The sequence below is a fragment of the Anguilla rostrata genome, chromosome 10 (genome assembly GCF_018555375.3).
Source record: "Anguilla rostrata isolate EN2019 chromosome 10, ASM1855537v3, whole genome shotgun sequence".
Classification (NCBI taxonomy): domain Eukaryota; kingdom Metazoa; phylum Chordata; class Actinopteri; order Anguilliformes; family Anguillidae; genus Anguilla; species Anguilla rostrata.
Genome location: NC_057942.1, coordinates 6388064 through 6403548, shown reverse-complemented (window position 1 = coordinate 6403548; position 15485 = coordinate 6388064). Strand labels below are relative to the sequence as shown.

The 15485-nt window shown below is 42.9% G+C and overlaps 1 protein-coding gene across 2 annotated transcripts in view; it reads left to right on the top strand.

Annotated features, from left to right (window-relative positions):
• Positions 1 to 15485, top strand: part of galnt9 (polypeptide N-acetylgalactosaminyltransferase 9) — a 116672-nt gene that overhangs the window by 73961 nt on the left and 27226 nt on the right. For both annotated transcript variants that reach the window (XM_064353700.1, XM_064353699.1), the window contains exons 5-6: positions 5772 to 5969; positions 11743 to 11860. In XM_064353700.1, the coding sequence (XP_064209770.1) occupies positions 5772 to 5969; positions 11743 to 11860 (316 nt within the window). The remainder of the gene's footprint in view (positions 1 to 5771; positions 5970 to 11742; positions 11861 to 15485) is intronic.

The window sequence follows — 15485 nt, the reverse complement described above, 5'->3', positions numbered from 1 at the left end:
GAGTTGTGACAGCCAGGGAAGCAGACTGTAAGAACCGACGAGGCCGAGAAAGACAAGCTTTGTCCTCTCGGCAGGGGGGATAAGACTTCTAAACAATTTCAGAACAAAGAGGAATAGAGAAAAAAAAAAAACACAATGTGGATTGTTTAGTGCGGCTGGTCTCTGCACAGAATTTATTTCTCTTTGAAAGAGATGGGAAGTACTCTTTGTCCACTCCAAGTGAGCACTCAATAGAGCATATGTACATCCATAAATACGCGAACGACGGAGGCCTTAAACCTTTTACTCCTGCTTGCGGCTTGCTTTGTATCCAGTTATACGTCGCTGTGATTTTTCCAAAGAGCGTTTTTCAATCCCTTTGAGCTGAATCAGTGTTTAATTGAGCCATTCTGTTTCTGGCCGGGTCGCTGCTGTATGACGGCTACGTTCTCAGTGGCCTACCTGTGTTGCATAAAGGAACAGATCGGTGTAATAAATTCAGCACCGCAGAACAGCAGTGCCTGCTTAGAAGATTTGCCTCAGTCTCTCTCTCTCTCTTTAATTTTGATGTGAATCCACACACACTGGCTGTTGTCAGAACAGCGTGCACTTACGTTTACGCCCACACACTTTTTTTGCCCACGTAACCCATTCCTCCCGTTAATGCGGGGCTGTTTTGAGCCGTGCAATTATCTGCTCCACGTTTTGTGTTGATTTCCATTGCATTGCGGATTAATTACGGTACCGCCGATAACTCCTACCCTGCCGTAGGATTCACCTTTCCGTTTTTTTGATGGCAGGGTAATTGACTGTTCCCTAAATGAACACTCGATGGCATTTTGGGAAATGGTATTGTACGTTATGAAAGGTGCAGAGGTACAGACTGCCCTTGAAGAAGATCCACACTAACCTTATAAGCATGTTCATGTCTTTTCAGCAAGCTGCGCATGTGGTATATGATATTTATCAGTTACTGTCATTCTGTTTCTGTTGGGGGGGGGGGGGGGGGGGGGGAGTCACCTCAAGCTCAAATGCATATAGCCTGTAAGCAAATTGCATAAAATTCATCCTATTAAGGCTGCCAAGGGCACACCATGCTTGCCATCAAAGTGAATGAAGCTGGATCCCGTTACCTGACAAATCCTAGAGTGTGCCGCTCTGAAATTCCCAGCTGTGCCATACGGGAATCTCATCCATCCCGGAAAACGGGGCCAGGGAAGAGAAAGCAGCCGCCCCCCCCCCCCCTTGAATAACGAGGTTCTAAAAGACAAAGCTAGCACTCATAGAAAACAGATTTCTTTTTGGAAAATAACAGACAGAACCAGGTAAGGGTGAGAGAGTCATTGGGGGGAGGGAGGGTGGGTGGGAGGGCGGGGGCATGTGGGGGCTCAACCGACCATGTGACCTGGGAGATACTCCAGGCAAAGCTGTGCATTGTGGGTCAAAAGGAAGAATCTGGAGGCTTTTCGTTATCTCTCCCACAAGTTTAGATGGTGAGTTATTGCTCTCGAGTGGCCAGAGTGAGGAACAAAAAGCCCTTGGGCAAGTAAACAATGTTTGCCGGGTATGGACAGTCCAAATAACTCCACACACACACACACACACACGCACATCCAAACGTGAAGGAATGTGGCTATTTCAAACTCCATTGCCGTGTACTCTACTGGCCTTTTGAAAATCTTGAGCTGAAATGAAGTCATTTGAATGGTTATTATGAGGGGAAATAAGACACGGTGAGAGGCAGGAGCAAGGAGGCCTGAGTGTGGGAGATGATGGAGGCAGAAGCAAAAAAATATAAGCTGGAGCCGGTCAGATGTGATGCCGTATCCTTTCCACTGACTTTCCTCCTCCTCCTCCTCCTTCTTCGCTTCCTCCTCTTCCTCCACTTTTTTCTTCTTCTGCTTCTTCTCGTCTGCATTTGATTCCCATTTGGGTCCTGTTTTTTTTTTTTTTAATTTTAAATTGCCCGTGCAGTTAGCCAGCTTCGCTGTCAAGGACGCGAGGAGAGAGGAATGACGGATTACCGCTAGATGTGGCTGTTTGAAGGTTAGCGCATTTTCCTTCAGTAGCGCGAGCATCGCTCTTCTTCTCCAGGCGACAGATCTTCATCCTTCTGTTCGGCTGAGGTACATTAAGGAGCTCTGACACTTGCGTATTGATGAGCGCCTTTCCTTGCACGGCTTCAGTACGTCATTCGCGGCGTGGAAATTAAATTGGATTTGTCTGTCGTAGGAAGGGACCGTCTCTTTGGCGTCCGATACCCAAAGATACCGCGGTGTTTGATGACAACTTCAGGACGTGTGCCGCTACACATCAAAAAAGGATGACTGAAAAAAAGAATGATGAAAGGACCGAGATCGAATGTTCTGTGCGCGTGTTTTTGTTATTGCCATGGAAGTAAATGAGCTAAATAAAGCTAGAATTTAAAGTAATATTTTTTTTTGCTGGAAATCAACACATGCATTTGTGCTAACAATGGGGTTTTTTTTATGGAGATAGGTGTACATGTCATGGCTTGGAGAGAATACACTAAATTCTATAGATCACACATTGTTTTGGAAAGTTGATTTTCTTATGCTTTATTTACTGTAAAATGCTGGTATTATTAAAGAACATATATCTCTAGAAGCACATTCAGGGACTTCACTAACAGGATTTCATTGAAGTTAGCCATTCTTGATATATTTCCTGTCCGTTTTGAATAATTTAACAATCGGTCATGAACATCTATCGAAATGTTCCACATTTATTCATTTATTCTGACGGTAAAAAAAAAAAAAAAAATGCTGTTCTGTCATCCTTCGCTGTTTGCTGGAGGGGGAATCTTTAGCGCTGAGACTGTCACTTGTTCTACTCCCAAGTGGGTCTCGCTCACTCCCCCGGCTTCAGGAAGAACGAATCGTTTCAAACTTCCCGAAACTCCCGTTTGCAATATGTTCATCGTACTGTACCATGTGGGTGAGGTGAAGCCAAGGTCCCCTCTGCCAATCTCGCTAACTGGAACAGGAAAAAGTCGTTTTTCACTCCATTATTCAATCATCGCTGTCACTAAGTGCACATTTCTGCCAGTCGTTTGGGCTGCCACTTCTAGTACTGTTTGGGCATCCCGACCCACCTCACACCTTTTGATACTACTGTTTTCTCTTCCTTGATGTAGAAAGATTAATCACGCTTGCCGAAGATGAAGAAGGACGAAGGCTTTCCTTATAACATCCGGACACAAAGTTACTCTCGTGTGTCCGAGTGACAGTTTTTTGTCATTAACCTCAGGGATGAGATTATTAGACAGATTGTGACATCAGGGCCACATATTAATACCTTGCTCTCTCCCAGTCCTGTACAAACAGTTTTCATTACAGCCTGCAGACTTTAGAGCGATCAGCACATATGCCAGGCTTAGAGCCAGTTCATTTCCTTATAAAAGCCCGTAAGGACCCCACCCCCACCTCCAATTTCTCTCCCATGTTACTGAGGGATAATAAAATTTGGATAGGATGTTGGCATCATCACTCTTCTCTTTGTAACCCGAAATGAGCTGCCCAGCAATCACAGAGCACGTTGGTAACTACAAATGGAAGAAAGCCAGCAGTAACTGGTGTGTACCTACTGACTGTAAGTCCTTAGAATAATGGCTGGAAATTATCCACCAATCACCAGCTGGGTCGTTTCATTCATTCCTTCCTTCAAACTCTGTAATTGGTGGAGCTCCTCTATGGTTTCTTAGTGAAAAATGACCAAGGCCAACATGTCATCCGCATTTTATAATCCCTGATGTCACTGCTCTGTTTATATTTGAAAAGAAACACTCTAGCGCACTGAATTGTGGGAAATTAACAAGATCCCCCCCCAAAAGCCAAAGTGATAAAATGTCTGACATCGTGCTGAAGCAGTTATTACTCTCGTTTGCGGGCTCTCTGCCACCTGGGATGTCGCTGCCGCCGCCGTTGTTGTAGATGGATTTTTTATTCAACCACTTCCTCCAGGGCCATATTTGCGGACGACATTTTGCGGTAAATTAGAGAGAATCCCGTTTGCGCCGCGTTCCGTCCCTGATTGCATGTGCGGGGAGGTGCATGACTTTGTGTCTCGCGTTTAAAAAAAAAAAAAAAAAAAGCCAAGAGATCGACTTCGAGCTTAACCCGATGTGGTCGTCTGAGGCTTGCTCAGAGGATGATTTGTTACTGAGTTTTTGACGGCGATTTGATTACTTTCGTCCACGCGGTTATCTGCAAGGCGATGGTCCACGCTGGGCACCAGGTCGCATGTGGGTCTCTGTGTGACGGCATGGCAATCAGATAGACGACAGCGTAAACAACAGAATGGTTCAGCATGGAACCCAGGGTCCCTGGTGTGGTTACACCCCAAGTGCAGCCCTCTCCATAGCAACCTCGGAGGTGTAACACAGCTGACGAAACACCCCTCCAGGGAGAAGTACCAATTTGGGCGAACAACTGGCAACCTCGACAAACACAGATCAGATGTTTCATCCTGACTAAAAATAAACACTTCACTCGGATTAAAACGCTACTCTCCGTCTCCCCCCCACAACTCTTGTAGCACGGAGAAGATCGCAAGAAATATGCCATTTCTGATGTTTACGTTTTTGGGGGTTTTTCTGGAAAATTGGGCTTTCGACAATGTCAGGCACCTCTTCAACCATCAAAGACGGAAGTGACGGAAAGTGGTTGGCACTGGCATGGTTAATCTGCAGTTTGCCTCTAGGGGCATCGTTATCACTGGGCATCCACAAGAACACTCCTGACTGATTGTAAATCCCTTTGCTCGATTTTTCCTTCATTCCCATGGTCTTGGAAAGACTTATTATTTATCAGCTACAGCTCTTAATTATGACAGTGGGCTGAAGGTCAGTAAGACTGTTTTCAAGGTATCTCATATTTATCTACTATCTTTTAATGAATAGGTATTGTATAATTTAATGATTCCATTTTTTTAGACGACTTTACATGGTAATATTGTAAGTCAATAAAGTAATTCAGTCCTCTGTTTGTGCTTGTTGTCAAGTAAGTACATGGTAAGGAAATTCACGTGAACTTGTGTTGACAGGAAGCAGATAGTATAATGTAAAAAATAAGGAGAAGTTCAAAACTACTTAAAAGTTAAACACTAACAGAGACATTTTAGCACTGGAGATTGTCACAAAAGCTATGAAAACAAATAATGCAAATCCACTAAAATTCAATGAACGTTCTTTAAGCTTTGTTCTACATGCCCGGTTCTGACCTCATCATCATAGGGGCTTAATTAAAAGAAATGGAACTGCTATACGGCAAGTGATTAGAGTTTTCTTTCCTCATTTAGTCAGACAAGAATAGATAAGACTCCTACTGTATAGTCAGGGGTGAACCAAATAATTGCTAGGGAAAATAAACGCATGGGAATACTTTTTTTGGTTACACTTATGAAAATAGACTGAACACAGCTTTGGGGGAAAATCTTCAAATATGCTTATTGTCATGAATTATCCTTAAATAATTCATTTGTGGTTTTATTCTCTCTGGATAACAGTATACGGTGACAGTGCGTCATGCCTTATTAACGTGTTTCTATTCCGATGTGTTAACCGATATCACTCTGAGCCTGAAAGTGACATTAATACTTATGACTGTAAACAAGCTGAGTAAACTGCTTTTCATTTTGCGGCCCATCTTTCACCTGACACTGCAAACAGTTATTTGAGTGTCCTGGGAAGCCATTTTAACCCAGACACGCACATTTAAAAAAAAAAAAAAAGATAACAGCAAGATTATGTTTGCCTGTCTGTGTGTTAACAGGGCAGAGCCGATTCTGACCAGGGTGAAAGAAGACCACACTCGGATTATCCTCCCGGCGATTGACAACATCAAGTACAACACGTTCGAGGTTCAGCAGTACGCTAACGCCGCTCACGGCTACAACTGGGGCCTCTGGTGCATGTACATCATCCCGCCACAGGAGTGGCTGGACAAGGGCGACGAGACCGCTCCCATCAGGTGAGCCCCACGCCCCTCCCGCTTTATTCTTACACAGAAAAATGTACAGTATTAATATCATATATTATATATTATAATGATATATTATAATGTATAATAAAATAATGTATCATTAATGATCTAACAGAGTACATACGAGTCCAGTAGGAACCATACGCACTCTGTAAGAGTTGAACCTACACCGGTCATTTACCGTGTAATGATTAACTATGAATGAACTGAGGAATGACGTATTAATATTTGAATCCTTTAAAATAAAGGGGGGCAGCTCGTCCGGGATGGAAGTCTGAAATATGGATTTGAGCTCGCCTTTAAAGCGTGCTCCCTATTCGGTTTAGATTTTTTTCAGAAAAAAAAGTCTTTGTGCTGCTTGCCGGCCCGGTACCTGTTCTCATCAGGATTAGAGTCATGTCTGTTCTGTGTGTGTGTGTGTGTGTGTGCGCTTGCTTGCTTTGCCCCCCCCCCGGGGAGATGAGAAGAGAATGTCTTTGTCCTTGTAATTGCGGATTCAGCTGTCCCTACATTCCATTCCAGTGGGCAACATATTGAAGAAAACAAGAATTATGCCAATTTACCGCAATGCCCGATGCTCTTCATATTTCATCACAATAATGTGTTTCTTATTGATTTTTCTCATTATTATTCATTTCGCCTCAGACGTTTTTTAAAGTTTCTGCTCCTGTTCGATACATTAGCTTGGTGGAACTGGAGGCTTGTGTACACACACACACACTAGCAAACACAGACACACACACACACACACACACACACACAAAACAAACACAGACAGACAGACACACACACACACACACACAGGCAAGGCAGGGATGGAGGTACCAGAACAAATAAGACTGAATTTTATTATTCATAAGACACCAGTCATTTGGATGCAGAAACCAATGCTCACACTCAGGCTGGGTCAGTGAATGCTTGTGGCAAGTGCAAGGCCCCATATCAATGATCTCTCCAAAGACTGTACCCTGCTCAAACAATAGAGCATTACCTGCCAATCTGAGATGCAGAACATGACTAAAGACTGTGCACTTGCTTCGGCATCAGACCATGCGGCCTTCCTCTCCGCCAGGAAGTCAGGTTCTGGGTCTTTCTATATGGTCACCTGACCAAACATTCGTGCTTGTCATTTTGCAAAGTCAGACATTTCCGCGCCACTCCACCAAAACATGCGTGCGCGCGCACACACACACACGTGTGCACATCGTACACTAAGGAATAAGTGAAAATGTCTCGGCTTGTAGTGGAGGAGTATAACGACTGGCACTCAAGGCTTCATTTTACAAGACACGAAAGATTTCTGTATTTGCCAATGCAATACAAACTAAAATTTGTATTTTTATTATTTATTATTTATTTTTCCCTTTTCTGTTCTTGTAAATTCTATCGACCGTTTCTCGACGAGGCGCTGGCTTCAAAAAGACTCGTGAGGAAGAGCTTCAGGGACGACGGTTGTCCGCGGGCTTTGTGGATTTATATCGGAAATCATTCCACCGAACCTCATCTTCCAGTTCCGTGCCCGTCAACGGCCAAAATGGCCGCAGGGTGTCTGATCCCAAAAAACAATCAAAACTGGCCTTAGATGCATGGGCTCTCAGATGTTTTACCCCTCTCCCATTTTCAGAATGTGCCAAAGCGGATTGGACGCGCCTCTTTGCGGCGCACGGTTCGGAACTGGGAAAGCGGCCAATTGCGAGGCAGAAAGTCCGCAATTATACGTCCACCCCACAAGCGGATACAAATCAATTATCAGAGCGCGTGGAGATGCAGTCACAATCCGTGTGCCGCCAAATTCACGGCTCTTGAGGTGTGTGTGTGTGTGTGTGCGTGCGTGAAGCTGAACAGTTTTTGGGAAAAAGAAAGTGTGTGTATGTCTGTGTGTGCATGTGTACGTGTAAGCAGGGGCGGGGCTAAGGCGGTATAACAGGGAACTGGCGGATCCAGACGGGCCCCCCCAGTTTGCAATCACAATCCCCCCCACCCCCCTGTTATGTAATCACAAATCCCCCTCCCCACAGTCTCCACCACACACCCCCCTGTCCCAGTCTCCCCCCTGCCCATGATGGCAATCTCCTAGCACCTCCACTAGACTAGTATGTGGGCTCCTTCTCATATTTCCCCCCCCACATAAATAACTTCTAGATCCTTCCCTGTGTGTATGTCTGCTGTTAGACTTGAGTAAGACACTGATTTAAAATGCTTTAAACTGAAAAACACCGCACTGTTAAATCCCTGAGGAGTTTCAACAAAATGTGCTGCAAACCAATATATACAATCATACGAAAGGAAAATGTTGTACTGAATTTTGGCAAAAATGTGTCGTTTTAAAAATGTGCCAATAAAGACTATGATTCCACTTCGTACATTAACCCTCGGCAGGCATTTCCTTGCCATGGTGTTGTGGGTATTATGACATGAAAAGCCCCATAGTAAAATATTTACCATGGATTAAACAGAGTAGCTTCACAAGGTACTCTACAGGGGTGTCATAAATCATTTTGACAAGGAAAGTGTGTCAAAAAGCAGTAGGCAATTCTGCTCTCAGTGAATAAGTGGGTAAAGTCAGAGTGTAGTGGCAACTTTAGAGCTTTATTCATTTTCAGCAATCTTCTTTGGACCAATTCATCTTCAAAAGACACTTGATATTAGTGGTGTGTCTCTCTAAGGCTCTGTTAACCCTTCTGAAGGGTAAGTTTTTCTGGAATGCTTTTTCAAAATTTCTGTGTCAGTGTTCTAGAGCTCCATTGCTTTCAGTTACAAATCCCATGTCGATTTCAGCAGCAAAGAAGGTGATTTCCAACTTAACTATTTTTTGTTTGTTTCCATGCAACGTGCCAATGATATTCCAATGCTAAATGAACCATGAATGCGAACAAAGAGAGCCACAAAGAGTCAAAGGAATTCCTACTCTCCTAAACCTCTGTTAAACCGCTTCTCTGTGTTTATGGAAAGAATTGGCTTAGCTCGGATTTACTGTAATCACTCAATACGTAAGCACGAGCTTACACGCATGTGTGCATAAAAACATGACTTCAGTTGGGCCTTATAATTAGTAAGACTAAAACTCTGTTTACAGTCAAACTCCATTATAGTCAATTTTACATTTCAGGTTTTGTTGTGATTGAACAACTTTGTGACCTCATGTTACAAATATGCTAAAAGTAAACTAAGCTTGGCAACTGATTCCATTTTAAAATGTGAATATGGAAAAATTAATTCATTCAACAAAACCATTTTTTTCTTCCCTTTTTTGTTGTTTTCACGTAGCAGTCCACATAGATAATCAATCACGTACGACAGGAGATGTCCTGTCATCCTGGCTTGTACTATGAGCACTGTGTGCATTAATGTAGCCTGCTTCTCTCGTGTAAAAGCTGGCACCTTGCCAGGCTGTTAATCTTGATTAGATGCTGACATTATAATTTAAATGAGGGTGCTGGATAATCCCCAACTGGCCAACAATGGGAGGAGACCCTCTCCTCCACCGTCATAACATCTGTTGTAATGATTCCCACTTCATGCGCCATCGATTTACACAGCTGGATATCTTCTGAGGCAGTACAGGTAAAATGCCTTGTCTGAGAACACCCCGGCAGAACCCTTGCTCGAAGAACCGGCAACCGACCAATCAGATCAGCCCTTCTGACGGTTCCGTTCCTAGGAGAGACGGCTGTGAAGGGTGGTTTTTGTTCCAATCAATTATTCTGCCTCAGTTTTTATAAATAGCCGCATGCACAGATGCTGGTTCCCTCCTATATCGGATCGCAGTAAATGTTTTCTCCAAGAATGCGCTCTCAATTTACAGCTGTGGATCATGTGACTTTACGGAATGTTTTAGGAAGAAAAAAAAAGCTTGGGCTAATTAAACAATTAAGAGCAGAAGCTGGCATTAAATCGTTGCCAGGTGTAGACAGTAGACAGTTCTCTTCCAGCATTTGGCAGGAACCTTAAGCTTTGTGTTAACTTTAATGAGGATCACATAAAGACTAAGCCAGCGAAGGTGCATAGGTGTTAAAATGAACGCCTCACATTGCGTGAAATTTGTGCTGGCTTATCTCCACCCTTCGCTTCCCCTTTCAAACGTTTAATTTCATTCAATGTTTTTGTTGTCGTGTGATTTTGACACAAACGTGACCCAGTGAAAGTGCTCGCACATATGGTGAAGTGTAACTGTTGATTTTTTTTTTTTTTTTTTTTTTCCAAATCTGGAATGTGAATCATATTTTAGTGGGTGTGTCGTTCCCTATCAATTCAGGGGAGAGCAGGCAGGCTAGCACACGGGCCCACTGACACACGAGGTGCCAGACTCTCACACCTGAGCCTGTTAGAGAGCACCGTTGAGCAGACCAGTTGATAATGAGGTAGGCATGGGCAGAATTGCACTCTCGTTGGAGAATTACTATCAGACCCTGGGGCCAGGTTTGCTGTGTTTTTCGACTAGTTTCAGGGTGCAGATATGACTCATTCTGCCCCAGAAACATGTGTATTGTGTGTCAAACAGGTGCACGGGGCTGGAAGCACGGTACCTGTATCGTGAACGTGAGTCATCGTCTGTGTTACGTTATGAGGTTTGAGGCTGTGTTATAGTTACCATCCAAAACTGCCACCACAGCTGGAATGTCACAGCCTGCATTTTGTCCTGCCCTGACCGTGGGTGCTGGATACGCTCTTACCGTCGCACCATACATCAATATCTCAGCGTTATAATCTGACCCTCAGTCTCAAAACCTGCCTGTTCTTGAAAGTGTGTGTGCCTTATCAGACCAAATGAGAGCAGGGCCATATTAGAACACCTGGTCACAGAGGTCGCTTGTTTTTAAGGGGACTCCTTCTGTCCATACGGGACAGATAAATAAAATTCTGCTTTTAGCCATGGCTGTGGTCCCTGCAAGGTTCCTTGCAAAAACCTGTAAAGCCACCCCTGATAGAGCACTTTGGACTCTTAATAGAGTACATTTGATCCCTGCTGGACCCATAAAAACACTGGAAAAGCTCTGCTGTGTAGGACTATTTGCCGTATCCCCAAGAGGCCCAATCATACCTGCTTTTGCCCAAGGACTCTTTATCACCTATGGAGCGTACTTGTAAAGGGAGCATCTCCTGGAGGATTACATTCAGACATTTGAAAGAGGATATATGTGTGCGTATACCAGCCACACCGTAAAAAAAAAAAAAAAACGAAAATTGGCTCAACATGTGGAGTAGTTTGAACTTGAGGACAGCAGCTGATTATATGCAAATTGTATACATTATTCATTAAGTATCTATTTTAACATGTTTTACATTCAGTTAAATCCAATTTATTGCACATTTCACTCCTCAATAGCCCACGAGTGGCTTAATTATAACATTTTACACCACTTTATGGGAGTAGAACTTAGCATCAAAAGTACGTACGGGTGAATAATTACAGCAGGGATGTAGCCGGGGGGGGGATTAACTCCTAAAATGCTGTAGGTGCATATAAAGGATCCAGTTGTTGAAGATACAGATCAAGTTGATTGCAATAAGTATACAAATCAGTAGGCCTATTTGCTGATTACTGGGTTGGAATGTTGTTTATCCTGGGTTTTAAAAAATATATTTTTTTTACTTATGGAGGACCCTGGGATGCCTTTGAGTCTGGGTGGTGGTTCCTGGATCAAAACCTGATGAAAACCCATTTTCTATATGAGAAAGTGTCAAAAACACAAGCCCACTGCCTCAAGACTAAACAGTAATTTACTGTGATGTCATAATGACATATGATTTCCTCATGTAGGACCCCAGCGATGATTGGCTGCTCATTTGTGGTGGACAGAGAGTACTTCGGAGAGATTGGCCTTCTGGATCCAGGCATGGAAGTCTACGGAGGGGAGAACATCGAGCTCGGCATGAGGGTAAGTGACGAAATCTGTGGTTGCCCGAACACACACCCTGGAACAAACGCCACCGTTACGCAACTTTAGCTGAACCTCCTTCAAAGCTCCTCAAACGAAGGGAGCAAACAAAAAAGAGTTTATTTATTTTAGGATATTTCTGGGTGAGCGGGGATTGCGTGCAGCGGAAATACTGTTGTGCCGCCATAATCCTCTAGCTGAAAATGAAAAAAATGTGCCAAATAAAATGGCGGGTCACGGGAGAAATTGCAAATCCAATATGACGTAGCCGCAGCTGAAAAAAATCCCCGGCAGGTATGATTTAAGGAAGTTACACATATTCAGGTTTTTTTTTTGATATGGTTTATAATTAAGTTTCTTCATGTTTATTAGCCTAAGGGGGTTACGCTTAAAAAACCATCCCCAGAGCCAACAGGAAGACTCGGCTCTTCCAAGTAGGAAATGTGTTTTCTGCAGAGGAGAAGGGAATCCTTAATGCTAAATTACAATGTTCACTTGACTTAAAAGACTTAAAAGTCCACAAAACGTTGAAAATGTAAATCTGGGCTTCAGGAACTGCGCCACTTAATTTAACGCTTCGTGTGAACCGCGGGGTTTTGGAAAGACGAATGTACCCAGAATTAAAAACACGCTCTTTCGGGGTAGCAGAATGAGTTTTATTTAAATAAGAGACATATTTAAATAAGAACCATAGCTGTTGCACGATGATTGTGTTCTTTTTAAGTGGCATTATATCCATTTAAAATCATCCAGGTGACATCAGTGGAGTTTTCTGTAAGTTTTCTTTCTTCAAGCATATCATGCAGAGGATTATAATAGTGGTAGGGATATTTGTTCAGTTTAAGCACACATTCTGTTTCGTGGAGTCTTACTCGGGTGATAAAGACCAGAAGGGGAGTAAAAAAAAAAAAAAAATTCCATTTGGAAAAGCTGTTATGCGGATACCAATTTCAGACTTAAGAAATTCAGAAATACAACAAGGGCTTTGCCAGCCTCACACAGATCGCACTCAGTCCTTTGTAACCTTCAGCGACCTCATGTTCTCCATTGCAATAAGAAACCGCGTACGTGTTGCTGCCTCATATTATGTCCACAGATGGTACAACACTGAAACGCTTAGATTGATTCTGTGGCCTTGCTCTGTAGCAACTACGGGTCCAAGTACAGCATTTCATGAAATTAATGAAATGGTGTAAAAAAAATAAAAAAGCAGATTGGGAGTTAAAATATTCATAATTCTATACTGCGCTTTGCACTGAACTGTATATTTTTATGTCGTTTTTTTAAACGGAATTCCATATTTTTGCTTGTTTATTATATATCCTAATCAAAGGAAATCCATGCACGAATGTTATAGCTTTCATGCATCTTAACCGCCATGTTTAATTATGCTAAGCATTCAATCTCAAAGACGTAGTGTCCTTTCGGTCTCCGCATTCATATCGGTTCACGCTGAGCGGCTTCCAATTCGTACCTACATATGGATTTTTTCGTTCTTGACCTGACAACTCATTCGTGGAAATCAATTCCGTATTGGGCTGAACGCCGACTCAAAATGAGCTAATATGTTGAAGAAAGTAGGCTGCCACGCATACCAGCGCCGTAAAAAATTCCATTCAATAAGCTCGGCTTCGTAAGCAATACAGCAAACGGCCTTAAACACGACGAAGAAGGCTTAAATATTTAACTACATCAGTAGAATAAGCATTTTCTATTATGGTCTTCAATTCCACACGTCATCTACATGCGTTTGTTAGCGATTTTCTGTTAAACCTGCATATTAAGCCAATTCAGTGCTAGATTACCCTTTAAACCAGCCACATTGAAAGCATCTTTTTATTTAAGGGTTTTTCCTCCCCCCCGGGGGATAGTATTTCTCTGTTCGCTTCTGTACTTCATGCCTCTGAGATAGCTCCATTTGTTTGCATTTACGCCTTACTGGCAACTGCATGTATACATAATGAAAGTAAATAATCAAAATGGACAGTTGGGTAGCTGGCAATGTGTTCAGTGTAATGCTGATTTTGAGGTAGCCTGGTAGTCATACCATACGGAAGATTCCAACAATATTGTAGCAACAGTGAACACATGTGGCACCTAGTAAAACTTTCAGTGGTACTGTGAACCTAGTCAATTTTACTGTGAGGGTACATTTCAGCCCCCTTGTTAATTAACACCGATCGTCAATGCAGTACACAACATTTAGCGATCTAGTGCTCGTCTACGGAAAAGTAATTTTCTACCCCATTGGTGCTAATAGATTACTTTACTACACAGATTATGACACATCGGAGATGATGTATCATGCGTACCATCGTCTACAAACTCTTTAAACTTTATGACATTTAAATTCTGACACAGCTGAACCCCCTTCCCCGATTCCCTCTCATAGGTGCTGCGCTCACCATGGGTTCCCCACATTATCATAGCGCTCGTATGGCAACTGTGATTTAGGCATTTAAATGGCGGACACCCGTGCTCGGATTAGGCCGTCGGTACGGTCCATTTGTTCAGCAAGACAGTTTTATCGAAGCAATTCAGCAGAGGGAAGCTCTTGCTCGGGAATAAAAGAGAAGCGCCCCGCTAAAGAATGTGAACCCGGGACTTCTCCCCGCACCGGTCCAGCGGCTCGACTAGCTCAGCTAACTGCTGCCTCATCAAATCTGCTGCTGTGGATGTATTTTAGCCAGATCAGCGGGCTAACGGTTATCAGCCATCTTTTTTTCTCCCCGGCTCCCATGCTAACAAGTGTGGTTTTTTTTTTTTTTTTTTTTTAATCCTGGCGAAACATTGAAAAGCGCAACAGTTTTTGGGACCATCTGACTAATTGCAATTTCAGAGGCGGCAGCACGAGCCGTGAATGTGGGATTGAGGCTCAATTAACCTCTATCGAATCCTCCCTGACCGAAGAGATCAGAAAAGAAAGTGGACTCCCTCCGCCAGGGGGTTTAAGTATTTTACATTTTGGCAGGCGGTTCTAATCTAATTAAGGATGAACAAAATAGACCAAAGAACATTTTCCTCTACTGTTATGTGGTTTGTTCTTAACTTCGTGTAACAATTTTCGAGCAGACGTTAAATTTTTTTTTTTTTTTTTCCCTCGTCGCTTTCAGGGATCAGTGAACCCACAAGTTTGTGCATGAAAGTAAAACAAAATATTGCGCTTGGGTAAATTTGTTATTCGAAGTTGAGAACAAAGTCTGTGGTGGTAAGACTGGATGATGGCCAAAGTGTATTTAGAAGTTTGAAGGAAAGAAAAAAAAAGCATCAGTTTTGGGATGTAATTCAGAATGACTACTCACGAGAATGTCTGGGAACACACTGTATACTCAAGCGCTTATTATCCAACGACAAAAACAAGTTTGTGCGAAGAACCAGCAGACCCTGGTGAAATTGCCAGTGGAGTTTGGAAGATTTGTAGATTTTGCAAACGCAAGGTGCAGATAATATCACTTGGTATCAATAATTACACGAGAAATGGAAAATAATGCAAAACGTTTTTTTAAAATTAGTTTTCAGCAATGTTGTGGCAGCTAATAGCCTTTAGGTTTATTGGAATCTTAACGGTTTGTTGGCTGATTAGTTCTCCTTGGCTCTCGATGTTCCAACTGGCCAAGAATAACAT